At 27.2% G+C, this 20127-nt stretch overlaps 1 protein-coding gene across 2 annotated transcripts in view; it reads right to left on the bottom strand.

The window, feature by feature from the left end:
* The window catches only part of LOC107437091 (thymocyte selection-associated high mobility group box protein TOX), a 209125-nt gene that overhangs the window by 123613 nt on the left and 65385 nt on the right, over nt 1-20127 (bottom strand). The window contains exon 1 of one of the 2 annotated variants that reach the window (XM_016048980.4): nt 13435-13784. The exons of the other annotated variant lie outside the window; for it this stretch is intronic. Coding sequence (XP_015904466.2) covers nt 13435-13506 — 72 coding nt within the window. The 5' untranslated portion in view covers nt 13507-13784. Of the gene's footprint in view, nt 1-13434; nt 13785-20127 lie in introns of those variants that run through there. 2 annotated transcript variants of the gene reach the window in all.

The raw sequence follows: 20127 nt of genomic DNA, 5'->3' as shown, positions 1-20127 counted from the left end.
GGGTTCATAAAACTATGAAAAATTGAGAACACGGCAGCGGTTTTGATAATTTTCTTCTAGCCGAAGAAATATAGCTAAATTGGCGATTTTTTAAAAAAAACTTTAATAGCTTTTAAAATATTTAAGTTGTTTTTCTGTTTTAAAGCCCAAATATTTTTTTTACGACAAGATAAGTTAAAAATCATCGCATTGCTTTGAGTGTAAGAAATTTAACTATGGCTTTTTTATTTTCGACAAAGCTTCGAAAGACAGCGTTAATATTAAATTATAAGCGACTGTATTTCAAGTAAAGAAGTTCTCAATAAAAATGTGTCTAAAATTATTTCTACTACTCTAACTACACTCTGAAGACTGTGGTGTAATATCTGTTCGATTTTGGTGCTGCAAAACTCTAAAAAAGGTCTGAATGATTACTTCATTTCAAGTTAATACGTATTCTTAATCAAGTATTATTACACACTGGCAGGACATGTTGTAAACACGTAACATATGCTTTTGAGCTATTATTAGATGTTAAGAGAAATAAATGTGCAATCTCAAGATAGTGTTAATATGGCAACCAAAATGGCTGTTGGTTTTTCGACAAAAAGTGTACTTTCGGTCAAATTAAATTGATAAACTCGTCATAGACTTATTAATACCAAATAAGTTTTGATACATTATCCTGATTGATAAAAATTATTGATTGAAGGCTACTATTGATTGTGGGATTGTGTGACTATCATTTTATGTCCCGAAGAAAAAAACCTCTTCCCAATTTTTTATTTTTTTTTATTTTAGATGTTTTGAATTCGTCGAGAGATGAATAATAATGTAAAGGAAGAGATAATTTTAACAATTTTTTTCACGTTTAATATTTGCAAAACGTTTGAATATTAAAATTAAAGTTTAATTGTCGTTCAAAACACAGTGAATTAAATATATAAATATGTGGTAAGAATTCCTAATAAAATGTTTTCAGGTTTTTGAAAAACGATATTTGCTATTAATGAATATATATGTATTACAAAAACAAAGTCTTGCAAGAATGTATTATGCTGTAAAATATTTGTCTAAACACAGCAAAAATTTTTTTTATAACTCTTAACTGTGATACTCAAGAGACACATATTAGTTTTCCTGACACAGGTTGAAAATAATATAAATTAACGACCACTCTCGGTTTTTCAGTCGACTATAAATTTTCTTCTATAAATCGAAAAATGAATAATAAACAGTTTCAAAATCCTAAATCTTTCTTCTTTTAAAAATATGACATAAAATCGATATTTTCTTTTAAAAAAATCGACGCATTTGCCACAGGTATCAGTGTTCATACATTGTTTAAAAAAATAATGTATTCAGCATTTACTTTTAATAAATTGTTTTGGGTAACAGCAATATCCATTCAGTATTTGAAAAAGTAACGCATTTACCTTTTACTTTTAGTTATTTTTTGGGTTACAGCAATATTCACACATTGTTTAAGAATAATATATTCAACATTTACTTTTAGTAAATTGTTTTAAGAAACAGCAATATTCCTATGTTGTTTAAAAAAAATAATGCACTTCATTTACTTTTAGTAAATTATTTTTGATAACATTAATATTCAAACATTGTTTAAAAAATAATGCATTTAGCATTCACTTTTAGTAAATTGTTTTGAAAAAGCACTATTCATATATTGTTTAAAAAGTAATGCACTTCATTTACTTTTAGTAAATTATTTTTGATAACAGCAATATTCATTTGGTAACAGCATTGTTTAAAAATAATGCACTTCATTAACTTTTAGTTAATACTTTAGGGCAGGGGTCTGTTTGGAAGAAATTTGGGTCCGTTGAAGGACTCTTCACAAAATATCTTTTCATAAAAACGGACCCTTCACAAAATAATTTATCTTTTAAACGGACCCTTCACAAATTTGTTTATCCTCATGATTGTTTTGTTAATCGAATTAACCCTTCCTAGGAAGGAGAGGAAAGAAAGACAGTTGTAAACGAACTAAGTTTTGTTTTTGACAGACGCTTCTTCCTTAATTCGTCCGAAATGAATATCCTGCGTTCAGCAGTATAGGCTAAGTACCAAATATTTGCATGTTGCATCTCTAATTTAGAAACAGCATTTGCTGTTTATTTTTTAAAATTAAATTTTTTTAATTATAATTTTACAGTGTTGAGCATGATCTTGTATGTCTTTACAATTTAAAAACTCCCTGAATAGGTTTTTTGCAATAACCGGACCCTATTTGCACAAATTCACAAAAGCAGGACCCTGGTTGAAAGAATGTGTCTTAACGTTTATTTTGTATTTACAAACTACGAGTAATTTTTTCACAATTTTACAAAAACGGACCTTTTTCAAAATGTCTGGACAGACCCTTGCTTTAGGGTAACATTGTTTAAAAAATAATTCACATAGCAATTAATTTCAGTGAAATGTTTTGGATAACACCAATATTCATACATCGTTTAAAATAATAATTCGCTTAGTGTTTACTTAGTATTTATATTTACTCTTGATAATTTTTATTTTATTTTACTTACATAAATTTTTCTTTAGAAAATGAAAATACGAGTGCCGAGTAAACTAAATCAATGGCGTGCTCGATCCACGTGTGATTCGCGTGAATCAACTAAACCTCTTGATCACAATTTGTCAGGTGGGTAACGGTCCGTAGAAAATAAAAGGGACACAGAACACGATTGTTATTTCAGGGGCATCGTTCCATTAGATTGATTGATTGATTGACCAAAGGTAACTTTCTAACAGAAAATCCTTTTTTTTTTTCGCCATCCTATCTTATGATCATAATTGTTGTTTTTAATTATTTAGTAGATCTGTATTATATGATCTGACAATTGTTAATGCTGAACAACCTTGAAATTCCCAATATGTTTAGAAAATAGCACAATAGAATTTTTTTTGATACGATAATAGCTACTTCAATAAACTACTACTTACTTCACTAAGATCATTCTTTTTTTTTTCTTAAGTAATTTTTTATTATCGTTAAATTGGGGTTTGAGGTTACATAACAAATCTCTTTAGAGTGTACAAAACTAAATTTTTAGCCATATTAAATTATAAATATATTAAAATAAGCATTTATTTAACTACCCTTTAAATAAAAATATCAATTTTAAATTAAATTTTCTAGAAAATTTAACATTATATTTGAATTTAAAAAAGTCATTATTTATGATTAGAGAAAAATAAAAGAAATCTAATTGTAATTCATTTTTGAAACTAAGTGACAAAACACATCCATTTAAAGAAACGACCACTTTAAACGTGTTAAGCCCCTTTTAAATAAAAACAATCAGGTGTTTCCTATTAATTGATTATTTTACACGTCTTCCTTAGCTTATTTTTGCTATCGTTTTATCAGTAAATTTATTTTCTAATAAAACCTAAATCGTTATTTTTACCGTTTTATTAGTATTCACTTCATGAAAAATAAGGTGAAATTTTAATACGTATAAAAAACCGAATCTTAAAATTTTAAATAAGTTATAACAAACCTTTTTATAACTAAAAAAACTGTTTAAATTTCATTAAGTAAATTTTATAAAGCACAGTTTCCAGAGTTTTCGTTTTTACTTATTTTCAGTCACCTAAAAACAAACCAATGTAAGTTTCATTGTCAGATCTTAGTATTGTTTTCATAATTGTTTCAGTTACTTTGAAAATTAAGTTTTTAGTGTAATTTCATTATAATTAAATTTAAACTAGATATATACTTTCTTCCAAATTGATTTATAAAACAGAAAAAAAATTGAATAACACGATTAATCTATCATTTAATTATTGCATTTGTACTTCATTTAAATTATTGCATTGAAATTTTGGACTGATTTTGAATCAAAATATCGTTTGAGCTCACTACAACTACACCATATTGGGTGGCATATTGCATAATACTGTCGAATATTGCATAATACAGCTCCATAAAATAGAATATAATCTGTCTTTAACTCTATTACTTGATAATATGGTTCTACCTAAACTGAAAATTAGTTTGAATTTAGTTTTTACAGTACATTTTTAAAAAAAATCTGATTCAAATTCTTGTAAAAAAGTATCGGCACTCAGGATGACCGTAAAATCGATTTTTACCGTAAAATTGATTTTTTACCAAATTTTTTATGCATCAAGAAACATGATTTTTAACAATAATAGTTACCATAAAATCACTGAATCACTGTTAAATAAATAGTATTGCAAAAATTATGGTATGTTATTTTACGGTAAAAATAAATTTGAAGATAAAATGAATTTTACTGATAATGCACCAAAAATATCGTTACATTTAAACCATAATTTGATTCCGATTCTTTTTTCAATGTTGTAAAGTTCATGGTACCAGTTCAACATTCAATCATTTAAAAAAAATTTACAAAAAATTAATGGTCCTAAATAACAATATTTAGATAAATTCTTTTTTGAATAAAAAATTTAATTATTTCTTAAATTAAAAAAAAAATTACAGAAACATAGATAACTGAGTGGAAAAAAAATGTAACAAAACTAAATTACTTTATTAACTTAAATGTTGAAAATCATATTTGTATATGATTTCCAAAATAATTGCAATTTAAAAGCAATTTAATCTATTCCAAATACCTTTTATTTCTTGCATTTATGCCCGCACAAGAATACAATATCTTAGTAATAAAAACGAAATTTATTCCTCAACTATTATAGTTAACTTTAGCGTACATTACTTAAACTTCTTATATTTCAGTTAACTATTAAACAAACGCAATATTGGTTTCGTAAAAATTCCCCTCACTTCAGATATCAGAAACATTTTTGAAAGTTCTGCGATAAAACTATCGCTTTTTGATGGGACTTAAAAGAACTACAGATATCCAGCAATATTGATGGCTCTAGAAAAAAGATGAACCTCGTATAAAATACAAAAGCCGAATAAATAACTATATACCGTAAAGGAAAGGGAAAAGAAATAACAAAAAATAAAATATATAAAAGGAAATTTTTTTCGAGGACCCCAAAAAATGTATGAATATTTCAACACCGAATAACTGTAAAAAAAAAAACTTCTCCAAACTCCTTGGTGTTGGTGAATTATAATGTATACGCAGTATTTGCCATAAAAAATAAATCAAGGTGGAATTTTGATTCGTTCTTTTAGTTTAGAAGTGAAATGACAATGCATCTTTAAACATTTTTCTTGAGCTTTTTAAGCTGTCAGGAAAAACAATTTGGTGTGCACACATGCCTTTTTGTAATTTTTCTTTTTGTTTTTTTATGTATATGCGTTTACGTTCGTAAAAAAACATATCTACAGCTACTGTGAAGGTTAGGAAAGATATATAAATTTCGTCATGAGTTTTTATTATGCAAAAATATTTCCGTTTGTTGGTAGTGACAGTTGGAAATGGTGATTGTCTGTTGTGTTGCATTGTATTCTGCGATTATAGAAGGGGCTATTGAATTAATAAGGCTGTTTGAAATTTCTCGATGCAAGGGGGAGCTGTAGATGTAAAAAAAGTTATTAGTGCTTTACATGCAAGGTTGATTTTTTATATGATTAATATTGAATTCAAGAGAAATTGCACAATTTCGAATGTTGCCTTATCTTAAGGATCAACAGTTGTCGAAATGATTAATTTGTATGATTGATACTGAATATAATTAACATTAAGATGGATATCTCGAAAAAAGATTACACAATCACAAACTTTTATGATTTTTTTAAAAATATAAATGACAGCTGTTACTCAACTTTCAGATATAATTTTCTATTATAGAGGCTAATTCATTTGATAAATTTTATAATCTTTTTAGGCATTCAGGATATTTGTTAAACATTCAGAATAATTATGTATATATACATTTTTTGCTAGAGATTACTAAATTAAATTAAATTTTTCTGACTTAAAATAAAAGAAAACTATTAAAAATCACGACCATTAAAAAATTAATAACGATCTCTTAAAAAAAAACTTTTAACTTTTAAAAAAATATGCCGCAAAAAAATACATTGTTATAAGAAATTTTCCATAATATAAAAAATACCATAGTACAAAAATTGTCATGTTGTAAAAAGTTACGACTGTTAAAAAAATGAAAAATATATATATAAACTAATATTTCTTCCAGCAATTATATGTATTTTGTCTTCATGAGGAGTTTAATATAAACAAAATAGTTTATACATTTATTTTTCACAATTATTTTTTATTCTCAAGAAACATTCTAAATCACAGATTAAACAAGTGCGAAACGTTTTCATCATCTACTGCTCACTAACTTAGTTTAAACTTTATTTTTATTATATTACATTTCATCTTTAAAGTTTTATAAATTAATTTTCTTTGAATCATTAAGTTATTTTAAGTCACGATTTAATAGTTTTATCAGTTAATTTATGTTACAAGCATCTATCTCCTCATGTTATAATTTTAATTTTTATCAGTTACTATGCGTTACAATTATAAATTCATTATTTTGAATTACAACTTTAAAATTGCATTAGTTACTACACGTTGCAAATTTGAATTTTTATCAGTTACTTCAGGCTGCACTTTTAAATATTTTCCTACACACATAGTCGAAATTATTATACAGTATATATGAAAAGTTTTCTAGGAAATAGATGATATCTGTCAATCAATTTCAAGTTAGATAACTAAGCTATCAAGTTTGGAAATAAAGAAAGAAAATGCATGAATATTTTGAAAAGAACATTGATGGTGAAAAGATTCGGAAACTTTATCCAAACATTCATCATATTACCATAAAAGGAGAAATACGAAGCTATATCGGAGAAATGTATAGCTTCTACGTCAATAGATCGACGTTAAATAAATATCAATTATTAAGGTAACATACTACGACAAGAATTCATATGTAGTATCATCAGTTCTGTTACATTTTTATATTCAAACAGTTATTTTAAATATAAATCAGTTATCGTATGTTACTTTAAAGTTGAATTACATATTTCATTCTACAATTTTAAAGTTGTAGTGTATGCTTTATGTAGCGGTTTTAAAATTAAAGCAGTTAATTTTGAAAAGGTTTACGAATAAATCGATAGAAAATAGATGAACATTTTTCATATTTTAAAAACGAACTTTTCGTATCGCGAAAATAATTTGAAATTTGATGCACTAAATGTTTCAAGACAATTCATCATATTATTCAAAAAAAAAAAAAAGTGAGACAGAGGCTCCAAATAATGAATTGCTCATATGAAATGAATTACTCGGAGTTAGATATAAAACAAGGTTAGGATACAAAACAATAATTAGAGTTAACGGATGCGGCATGAATTCATATTGTATATCATGATGCTATGTTACAATTTAACATTTTGTCACTTACTTTATAATACAATTTAAAAGTAATATAAATTTTTTATGTTACAATTTTAAAAGGGAATCCGTTACTTAAGTTTCAATTTTAAGATTGAAAAAGTTAATTTTTAGTTAAAATTACAAATAAACAAAATGCTTGAATATCTTTAAAAGAGATTTCATATTGTAAGGATAAGATTCTGAAACTTTATCCGAACATTTTTCAGAAAATTCCTTATTATCAATAATGGAGGGCGGAAGAATCTACAAAAGAAATGAATTGCTCCCATGTTAAGAATTATTCCTCGGTGTCAAATAAAAATCAATAAGCAACAAGCTGCGACAAGAATTCATATTGTGTATCATCAGTTCTGTTACAATTTTATATTGCATTAGTTATTTTAAAGTTAAATCAGTTATCGATATTACCACTTTGAAGTTGAATTACATATTTCATTCTTCAATTTTAAAGTTGTTTCAATTATTGTAGAACACAATCTTTAAGTTATAGCGGACACTTTCCAGTTTTAAAATTAAGATGATAATTCTGTTACAATTAAAGTAGTATAAATTTCTTTATGCTACAATTTTAAAAGGGTATATGTTACTTAAGTTTCAATTTTAAGATTGAAAAAGTTAATTTTTAGTTAATATTATAAATAAACAAAATGCTTGATTATCTTTAGAAGAAATTTTATATTGTAACGATAGATTCTGAAACTTTATCGGAACATTTTTCGGAAAATTCCTTATTATCAATAATGGAGGGCGAAAGAATCTACAAAAGAAATGAATTGATCCCATGTTAAGAATTATTCCTCGGTGTCAAATAAAAATCAATAAGCAACAAGCTGCCACAAGAATTCATATGGTGTATCATCAGTTCTGTTACAATTTTATGTTGCATCAGTTATTTTAAAGTTAAATCAGTTATCGATATTACCACTTTCAAGTTGAATTACATATTTCATTCTTCAATTTTAAAGTTGTTTCAATTATTGTAGAACACAATCTTTAAGTTGTAGCGGACACTTTTGTGGTGATAGGTTCGACGCTCATCGTAAAATCAAGTTTATTTCATATTGTTATTTTGAAGTGAACTGAAATAAGAGTTCTGACGTCATCATATTAGAATTGTATAAATTCCAGTTTTAAAATTAAGACCGTTAATTTCGATTAAAGTTGAGAAATAAATAAATAAATAAAATAGAAGAATATTTTTCATATCTTTTTAGACAATTAATTTCTTATATTATCCAAAAAAGAGAGAAAAATAAGCTGCAAAACATGACTTGTTCACGTATCAAGAATTATTCGACGTAAAATTATTATGGCATGAGTTCACATGGTGTATCATGAGTTCTGTTACCATTTTGCATCTAATCAGTTACTTTTTAATACAATTTTAAAGTAGCGTAAATTGCATTTTGTTATAATTTTAAATTATCAGTAACTTTACATTACAATTTTAAAAATGGAAAAGTCAATTTTTAATTAAGATAAATGCATGAATATTTTTCAAACAAGTTTTCATATTGTAAGGATAAGATTCTGAAACTTTATCCAAACATTTCTCAGACAATTCCTCATATTATCCATAAATGGAAGGAAGCTACAAAAGAAATGAATTGCTACCATGTCAAGAATAATTCTTCGACGTTAGATAGAAACCGCTAATTAAGGTAACAGGCTACGACAAGAATTGATATTGTGTATCATGAGTTCTGACGACCGTTATTATCCGGGCTGCCCGTAATTACATCAACTTGTGAATAGATATATCTCTTCCTTTAATAGACCGGGAGAATGTATTTCATTTAACTATACTCACCAATTGGACACACAGTGTTTATCAGGCAGATTGAATAGATACTGGAAGATTCATGAAATGGAAGTGCGAGCATTGCAGGGAAGCCAACGCGTTTAACTTAGTAGTTAATGATTTTAATGAGTTAAGTTTCCATATAGCAATATGGAGGAGTGTGAAGTAAGTTTAGCCAGAGGTGTTTCCAACCATAAAATTATTTTTTTAAAATTCAAAAAAATTATCCAAGGTTTAATTTATTGCAGGGAAACGAATTAAAGGTACATAAATGTTAAGGTTCGTTAAAATGGAATTATCCTAAACTTAACTATTTGAAAATTATAAAAAAAAATAATTCAATGTCAAATTAGTTGGATTAACCAAACTAACTTAATCAGATTGCACTAATACTAGAATACACATTTGGATTATCGCGGTGCGTTTATTGCCGGGAATCAAACATTAATGTTGTTTAACTACAAATAATTTTAGTGACAATGAATAATTCTTGTGCTTTGGTATAAAAATATTAAAGGTTGTGCATAATCTGTATTAGGATGGAATGAAAGTTTTGTAAGAAAAATTTTAGTGACAATGAATTATTTCAGCGTTTCGGTATAAAAATATTAAAGATTGTGCATAATCTGTATTAGAATGGAATGAAAGTTTCGTAAGAAACATTTTAGTGACAATTAATTTAGTGACAATGAATAATTTTAGTGTTTCGGTATATAGATATTAAAGGTTGTACATAACCTGTACTAGAATGGAATGAAAGGTTTGTAAGAAAAATTTTAGTGACAATTAATTTAGTGAAAATGAATAACTTTAGTGCTTTGGTATAAAAATTTCAAAGGTTGTGCATAATCTGTATTAGAATGGAATGAAAGCTTTATAAAAAAATTTTTAGTGATAATTAATTTAGTGACAATGAATAATTTTAGTGATTTCATTTGGTATAAAAATATCAAAGGTTGTGCATAATCTGTATTAGAATGGAATGAAAGTTTTGTAAGAAAAATTTTAGTGACAATTAATTATTTTAGTGTTTCGGTATAAAAATATCAAAGGTTGTGCATAATCTGTATTAGAATGGAATGAAAGCTTTATAAGAAAAATTTAGTGACAATTAATTTAGTGAAAATGAATAACTTTAGTGCTTTGGTATAAAAATATCAAAGGTTGTGCATCATCTGTATTAGAATAGAATGAAAGCTTTATAAGAAAAATTTTAGTGACAATTAATTTAGTGACAATGAATAATTTTAGTGATTTGGTATAAAAATATCAAAGGTTGTGCATAATTTGTATTAGAATGGAATGAAAGTTTTGTAAGAAAAATTTTAGTGACAATGAATTATTTTAGTGTTTCGGTATAAAAATATCAAATGTTGTGCATAATCTGTATTAGAATGCAAGGAAAGCTTCGTAAGAAATTTTTCAAATTTTTATCTCGTGCTTATTTATTAATTTTATGGAATTAAAATTTTTTTAAGATGGTTCAGACCAATTCAACCAGATTGAATACATTGGAAACATCGCAGTGTAATTTGTTTCAAGGAAAACAAATTAGTTTTCAAGAATGCAAAAAAAAATTACATATTTCGATAAAATACATTTTAACGAAAGTTTTAAGCGTCAAAAAATCTTATATACAGAAATTTTAAATTACTGACAAACTGTAATTAAATAAATTACGTTACAAAATTTCACGGTAAATATCAATTTTATGTTAAAATGGATTTTACCGATGATGCACCCAGGGTACGAGTACTTTTTACCGTAAATTTGATTCCGAATTTTATACAGTTTGGCTTAGCCAATAATAATTTCATAAGTTATATTCCTATTTAAATTTGTTAATTGAGAAGTAATCAAATATGTCTAAGTTAAACATTTAAATTATAAAACTCATTCTATAAAAAATAATAAATAAATAATTTTAAAAATAATAATTTAGTAATAAATAATTTATAAAATAATAAATAAATAATTTCCAACTCTTACGAACTGATGTTGGGGATTGATTTTATGATCTCGTACACCGTAATTTCCGAAAAAAAGTGCATTGGTGAAATGTAACATTGTTAATAATTTCATAGCGCTATATTGTAACATAAAATTTCAGGGAAATGAACTAAATTGCATTTATGAAAAATATTTTTCAAATATGCAAATCTTATAAGCATTTATTCAAAAAATATATTAAAATATTGTTATATTTTATTAGTATTTTATATCTAAAGTTATAAAAAATATGTTACTCGTGAATTAAAAAAATAAACACAGGAAACAAATAGCGAAACAACAATAAAAATATGACATTCACTAAAAACAAGTAAATAAAAAGGAAACCCTTGTTATTTAATATAATAAAAAATAAATAAAACTTTACACCCGAAAACGTACGTGTTTGTAGAAAACTTGTCGATTATTTAAAATAATTCGAATTGTATTATTCATAACAGGAATAGATTAAATTCTCGTTACAGAGTTTAAATCATTAATAGTTGAAATTTTAGATTTTGAAAACCAATTTGCATACTACAATTAACTAAAAGTCGACCATGGTTTAACATTTGTTTTAATTACAGGTTGTGAGTTAAAGGTTTTTTTGTAAAGTAATTTAAGCTAAAAATGGGATACTTTTCTATGAAATCAGGAAAAGTATTACACTTGCCAGAGTTTCTTAATATAACAACATTGAGTTACAATAAATGTAACAACAGAGTTTCTAAATGTAACAACAGATATACTAAATGTAATAAATGTAACAGCTATTATTAAAGTGAAGAAAGAAAATGCATTACGTATTATACGTATTACGAAAAAAATAAAAAATATTTGCATAAAAATAAAGAATTAATTTATAAAATTACTATTATTTTATTTAAAAAAATAATAATAATAAAGAAAGAAAGAAAATCAGCAGTTACGTAATTAATTATATTTAATTCTGCAGCCTAAAAAATGTATGCTTTTGCATCAATAAAAAATTTATATGCATTCAAAGTTGAAATAAATTTAAAAGAGTTTCAGAAAAATCAAAAATAATAGGAAAGAAATTGCCAGTAATATGTATATTAGATTCAAATGTCATTAATTATGTTTATTCTATTATAAGTAATCAGCTGATTAAACTAAAGAAATTTTAAAATTAAAAAAAAAACACAGGGTGAATTTTCTTTTTCTTAATTGTATTTTAGTAATTTAAAATATTAGTTACAAAAAGTTTTATTAAATTTTATTTCTATCTTATTCTGAATTTAAAAATGTTAATTTATTAAATCATAAATAAAACTTTGTGTCTTAAGCATGCGTTAGGAATGTTAAGCGATAGTGAATTAACAAAAATTTACTTACATTTATCATTTCGAACAATAATTTGAGTTTTTTTTTAAATTTTATATGCTTAAAGTTTTATCCCTTACGTAAAGCCGGTAATAAAAATTTACGTTAAGAGCAAGCTACTTTATATAATTCTGAAAACGACTACTTATTGTAAAATTTTATGTCTTCCGTATTAAGTTAAGTATGTTAGTTGTTTTAAAATTAATGCGGCACTTCATTTACATGAGAGGCTCATTTAGAACGAAGTTTTAAAGAAAAAGAAAATAAAGTCACTTTTTACAATTTTTAATATATAACCACCCTTACGAGATTTGGTGCCAAGGGAGGAAAATGAGGTAACTGCCCAAAGATCGGAGCGTCCACCCCATGGAAAAAGATTGCAGACTTTAATCTAATAAATTAATACAACGTATTAATTCTTAGTTACGTTTTCAAAAAAATGTTAAAACAATCATAGTGAGTCATTTTTTGTCTAAAATTATAACGTTTTCAATAAAATATTGCAAAAAAAAAGACTCGACGAGTAATAGTTCGATTATGCACGGGAATTACAGTTTTCCTGTCGGGTTTAAATCCTAGCACTCCGCCTGTACCTTACTCATAAAAATAATTTTCTAGAAAAAAAAATTTAAAAATTTTTTCAAGTTTAAATAAATTTGCATATTTTAAAACAATCAAGTGAGATTTAATTGGAATAATTTTAACAACAAATCAAAAAGAGAGAAAATGTATTTTAAACATAGCTTGCGCAACAATTTGATTAAAAAGATTATTATTTTTAGACGGAAATACATTTTTTCAAATAATAAAGTATTAAGAAACAAGATAATTTAAATACATATCTCAGGTTTTAATTTTTTTGCATAGCATACATACTTGACTTACGTAAAATGCGTCGGTCAAATCAATCAGTTTTATGAGTTTATTTAAAAAAAAAGCTAAATTCTTAATAAACAGTTTATATCTTACCTCATCTTGGCATGCTTTATCCCACTGCAATATAGATTGAGCGATGGGAGACATAATTTCCAATTCAGCCATTTCTTCCAACAAAAAAAAGTTGATACAAAATATAACAAAGTATTTCAAATATATTTATTAAGTTGAAAAAGGGCTGGAAAATCCGTCCGTAAATAAAATCCTTCACACTATCAACACTTTTCACTACAAAAAAAAGAAAGAATCTTTGCTTTATTCTATTATAGAATCAATCCAAGAAAAGCAAAACAAGAATCCATGTGGTATTTTGGGCACGATCCGCAGCATCATGTATCCAGTCCTTCTTCATCCATCTACACCTGAATCACTAAAGGAAAAGCAACAGCGAGTTGTGTGATGAAGTTTTCGCTCAATAGAGGGCGCTCCGAACAAGAAAGAGAATGTCTTTTATTCCCTCCCGATACGATTTCCCCTCATCTGCATAAAGATGATGATGGATGTGCGCTGGTGAATATTTTTCGATTATTTATTCATTTTTTTTTTAATTTCTTTTCTTTAAGGGGATAATTTGGATACGCAGTTTTTCTTTAAAGGCTCCTCCAGAGACACGTTATTAATTATCGTGTATTTTATTGTGGCATACTAATTGTTTGTAGAATGGTCGGTTTTAGGTTGATATCCTTTTACAAGGTTGTTGAGTAATTATGCTAAATCCTCGCCAAGCAGACTTTCTCGTATGCTCCATCACTTTGAAATGTGATAGATTGCAGTCGACGTTTGTGATAATTCGTTTACATTGCATATGTTATCTTCGATAAGCCAGTTCTGAGCCTGTTTAAATATTATTGTTTTAAACATCGTTAAATTAAACTTTGTATTGTCAAACAGGTTATGAGTGTTATAATCTAGTTAAGTTAAACAAAAGGTTTGATAAATGTTTCTGTTGGTTCGAAATTTTATGCTTAAAGCTAGAAAAAAAACGTACATACGTGTTCTAATTTTTTTTTCTATTTTTTTCTTATTTTTCATTTTATTTCAATAAAAGATTTAAAATCAGGCTTGATAATGCTTTGTTTTAAACTAAGAAGCTGAATCCAAACTTAAATGTAAATCAGAAAAATGAAAAGAAATATTTTTAAACATCTTCTACAATGCGAAAAAAAAAAAAACTGAACATCCAAATAACTTTTGTTTTAATGATCGGATTATCACGTATTACATTAAAAGGCACAAATATTCAACCTCTGTTCGTTCTAAACTATTGGTACAATATTTACCAATTTTCGGTTAGTTCAAATTTGACGAAAAATTGTTGATTGATTTCGTAATTTAAAGTATCACCAGCGAATATCGATTAGCATATTCGAGTTTAACCTCTCGAATCACTAAATAAGCATCTAAACACGTAATAATTCAACCACAATATTATATTTTAACAAGGTATTCCGTTTATAGCTATGAGCGATTTACACATCGGTTTTTAATTTCTGTATTTTTGGAATTACTTGTTAAAGGGATAAGATGATTCTCAAGTATTTTGTGAGCGATATTTTTTTTTTTTTTTGAATTAGCGTGATTTAAAATATTTCCATGCGAGAAAGAGATAAGTTTTCAGATTAGAAATGAATTAACTGAACTGCTCTTTAGGGGGAAATGTTACAGTAAATATATCACCTCACCAAGGGCAATAGATTGAGGTTAGGTAAAAGTTGCGATTTAATTTAGTTTGTATGTTAATGTCACAATAAAGCTAAACACTTTGGTTACCGACCCTCCTTAATGATGATCTGAAGACATTATTTACAAACTAAAATATCATTATTTAGATCGGAGGGCAGATGGTAGTAATAATCAACCAATCTTTGCAACACGCTCTCCAACTGCCCTACCTCGCATAGACTTTTGCAACACTGAAGCCACTAGGGACACTACTTTAGATTGAATTTCAGCCATTTATTTCAATCAGAAAAAGTATAGTTCGTTCGAACACTCATCCTTAAACGAGGAAAATCGAGTCAGCCGTGGCAAACTCACCACACCAACTAGGCGCAGTACATCTGTTTTAATTTTTAAAGTGATCATATTCACTTACAAATACTTCATGTATTTCTATTTAACATAGATGCTTAAATAGTCACAGATTAGTTCTATGTTCCAAGATTTGACAATCAATCTCCCTATACAGGCCACCTACCAAAGATAACGCTCAATAGGTATTTTAGACTATTTGACAAAAATTAATCAAAAAGTCATACACTTTAATAATCAATTTCAAGATCGAAAGAATCACTAGCGGGAAAAGCTGGGATGGAAAGCATCAAAACCTGTTTTGATTGCTGAAAGCAACATGTAGGAGTTAAAATATCTTTATTAGAACCACCTTCACATTCCAACAGACAATCAAACTTGCTTTGATTCCTTTTTCTCATTCGCATTTCTCACAATCCAACTGGGTTCGATAAAGTTTTTATTTTATTTTCGATAAATTATAATGTAGACGAAATAAAAAAATTCTGGTAAAATTACCGCACTGTATGGTAAGGACATATCTAGTAAAAATAACCATAATTCATGTACTTAAAATCAGAATATATGGAACTTAAATCATTCAATTGATAATTTTCATGCTCATATGATAACGATTTACAGGAAATTCTTGTTTTATAGTTTTTATGACTACACATTTAGTAAAAAATACAAAACTGAAAAAGTAAATTTAACAGAATAAATGGTTTTTATGCCAAGCTTTAAAGTATCGCGATAAAATTTCCAAATTCTACCACATTTACCAAATTTTATCACATATTTGGTAAAAAATACCGAACTTTTTGGTGTTCCCCAAACACGGTAAATTGTACCTTAATCTGGTAGTTTTGAGCATAGTGTTTTTTTTTTCTTAGTGTACGATTTTTTATGGGAACTACCTTTATTTTTGACAAAGAATGCAAAAAAAATATACGAAGGGTGGTGATTACTGATATTTCTTAATTATAGTTTGTTGTTTGTTGTTAATTTACGTCGCACTAGAGCTGCACAATGGGCTATTGGCGACGGTCTGGGAAACATCCCGGAGGATGATCCGAAGACATGCCATCACAATTTTGATCCTCTGCGGAGGGGATGGCACCCCCGCTTCGGTAGCCCGACGACCTGCGCGCGAAGTCGAGCACTTTACGGTAGCACAGTTTAACGAGGACCAATACCGCACACCCTCAGTCCCTACACAGACTGATCCAAGTGGTCACCCACCCGCACACTGACCGTAGCCAGTGATGCTTGATTTCGGTGATCTGCTGAGAACCGTGTCTTAACGATCAGTCCACTGCGGGACTCTCAATTATAGGTAATTATAATTTATTAATTGTAGAGTATCATAATGCACTTTTACATGAAGCTTGAGCATGGCCTGTTTCCTATTTCGTATGAGTTATTTTGTATGTTTTATAGGTTATTTTACATGTATTATTATCATACTATTTCTTTAATAAAGATTAAAGAAAATAATAACGTTACGTGTTTCTTAACATTATTTTTTCCTTCTTCCAAGTTTTGGTATTTTAAGCAATATATTTTTAAAAAAAGGCATTTAATAGTAAGTTTTTCAGATTTAAAATCAAGAAGAAATTTCATTTCGAATGCATTTTAAATAACAATATCCGGGCACTTTTTGAAGCCACCTCGATGGGTAACCTTCCTTCCCATTCCGCCTAACACTCGCTCAAAACTGTTCTTTTGGGAAAATAGATTTTGAAAGGTATTACAAAATAAAGAAAGAAATGGCAACAGCTGTTCAAAATCAATAAGAAAATCATCTCGGCACAAAAGATTTCGCTAGGCACATAACGTTTGAATTTGATGTGATGTTTTCCGAATTGAAAGAAAAAAAGATTGAGCATTTTAACATTCAAAATCTAAAATATATTCCTGCTTCCATACCAATCAAAATTCTTCTATAAATGGAAAACAAAAGTATAGTCTGTATTGTATTAAAATAGAATTGACCATTAAAATTGTCATACGCAGTAGGAAGTGTTTTTTTTTCTTCTTCTTCTCAAGATTAAAACATTTCTTTTTTGAAAAGCATAAGAAAAAAAAATTTTTTTTTGCTTGCTTTTGGAAAATTTTTAATAAAACGGGAATACTACGGTTTTTCTTTCGCTTTCAGAAACAAATTTAATAAAATTGGAATAAATATTACATTTTATTGTTTTGCTTTCTGAAATTTTGTTTAACGCACACAATTACGGTTTTACCTAAAACCGTAATATCCAGGAGAATTGCTGCAACATAAGGTACACCGAGAAAAAAAACATGTGCAAAATTACCAGAATATGGTAACATTTACTGTATTGCTGGCTCTATTGGAATGTAAAAATCTCGGTAATTTATACTAGGAAATGCTTAGGTGATGATTTGGGTAAAATTAATAATAAAATGTAGTTTTATAATATGTGATAAAATTTGGTAAATGTGGTAAAATTCGGTAATTTCGTCGTTATAATACAGAGCATAGCATAAAAACCATTTCTTCGGTTAAATTTACTTTTGAGTTTTTTATAAAATGTGTGGTAAAAAAAATTGTAATTTTGAAAACCAGAATTTCCAGTAAACCATATGAATAGAAAAATTACCAAAGAAAATGGTTTAAATAACGTATATTTTGATTTTATTAACCAGAATTTTTTTTTAACCCAGAAATGTCATTATTGTACAGTAATGACATTTCTGAGTGAAAAAAAATTATCAAATTAATTATTAAATTATCAAAATAAAATAAAAAATCATCAAAATTATCATACTGTACAGTGTACAGTATGATAATTTTACAAGAAATCTTTCTTTGTGTTTTAAATTAAGAAAGGTTATTATTCAAATTGAACCGTAATTCATTTAATCAAGTTTGAGAGAATTTAATTTACACTATAATAAGGTTCAACGCAATACGGCTACAATATTTTCTGAAAATTCGCCTGATATTGTAGTTGAATTAGCTCCTAGATTTCAAGCATTGTATTACAGTGTAAATCGTTTTTTTTCTCAATAATATTTTGTATTTTTTTAAAAAATTTTAATTATATTTTTTAATTGGCTCTACAAAAAATTTGGTATCATCAAATTATGGTAAAAAAGAACCTGCCGGTACTTTTGGTGTCTTCGGTACTTCTAACCGTAAAATTCATTTTTATCGCAACATGTTACTCAACAAAAATCTGATATACAGTAACTTTTACAGTAATTAATACCTTAAAATCAATAAATCACTGTAAAAATATAAACAATACTGTAAAAATTACAATATAATATTTTACGGTAAAAATAGGTTTTACGGTAAAATGGAATTTACGGATGATGCACGCAAAGTGCACTTTATACCGTAAATTGATCTGAATTTTTTTATTATGTAAGAAAAGATAGTGGCCAAGGTTATCTATAATCTATCTGATCAATCCCTTATCATCTAGGAAACAATAAAGTATTGATAATTCCCGTCTCGTTGTTTCAAAATAGCTTATGATAATTATTTCTTAATTGGCTATTCTCAAATACTAAATTAGTAAAATGTTAATGATGTTACAATTGTTGTTTTAATTTATTAATAATTAGCTATAATTTAATTTACAAGGAAAGAATACGATATTTAGAAAAACATTTCTTCTCTGTTAAGCGTGTTGCTTAGCAACCATGATTGAAAATGAGAAATATCTACTTGCTCAGTAGATAGGAAGTTAACAAAAATTTTACTTATTCAGTAGAATATTTATTAAAGTTTTCCCGAAACACAGCAGACCTTTCCTTTATTTGTGACGAACTGTATTAATATAGATAATTTTTACTTTGAATTTAGCGTACATTTAAAAAGAGTGATTGTCTCAAAATGAGGTGCCCTAGGTTGGAATCCCAGCAATGACTGGTCGATAGAAATTCCGCACCCGGCTGCCGCGGAACACCGTGTTGACTTAAAATATCTTCTGTCGTAGACGGGTCATGGGTTAGAGTTCCCTTGTCGTTAGGCTAACCCTGGGAAAATGCAGGTTAGTTTCATCAAAAAGTCTTCCACGAAGTAAAATTTCTCCCAATACTTAATTCAGGAGTCCCCTTGTCTTCTGGAGTGAGTTCAAAATTGCCATCACTAGAAGTTGAACATTGGTAGTCGTAAACTCAAAATTGGGTTGTTTAACGACGGTTATAAAATCTGACATCGAATGCATACCAGTCGTACAACTAAAAGGAATTCCAAACACTTTTAAAACCAGAAACAAAAGAAAAACGATTAAAATCCCATCTTTTTTTATTTCCGTAATTAATTTTCAATAACTAAAAATATTAAAAACGTTGGCAAACTTGAAAAAGCGATGTAAAATATAAAGTGGGTAAAAATAGTATCAAATTTGCGATGGCTCCAAAATCTTAGATGAGGAATTTTTTAAAACAAATTTCAACATTCAAAATTTAATTTAGAATATTCTGATGTATTATAGAACATTTAATTTAATGTTAGAATATTTAGCAAAATTTTCCCAAACCAAGGCAGACCATTTCCTTGTTATCTACTGTATTTGAATAGTTGTATTAATGTAGATAATTTATTTGAATTTAGCATATATTTACAAAGACAACTAATGCGCACGGAACATACAATTGAAAAGAATTCAAAACGCTTTTGAAACAAGAAACAAAAGAAAAACTATTTGAAATCCATTATTTTATTTTCGTTTTTAATAA

This window comes from Parasteatoda tepidariorum, chromosome 2 (genome assembly GCF_043381705.1).
Source record: "Parasteatoda tepidariorum isolate YZ-2023 chromosome 2, CAS_Ptep_4.0, whole genome shotgun sequence".
Lineage (NCBI taxonomy): Eukaryota > Metazoa > Arthropoda > Arachnida > Araneae > Theridiidae > Parasteatoda > Parasteatoda tepidariorum.
Note: the sequence above shows the minus strand (reverse complement) of the source record. Positions and strands in the feature narration are given on the sequence as shown.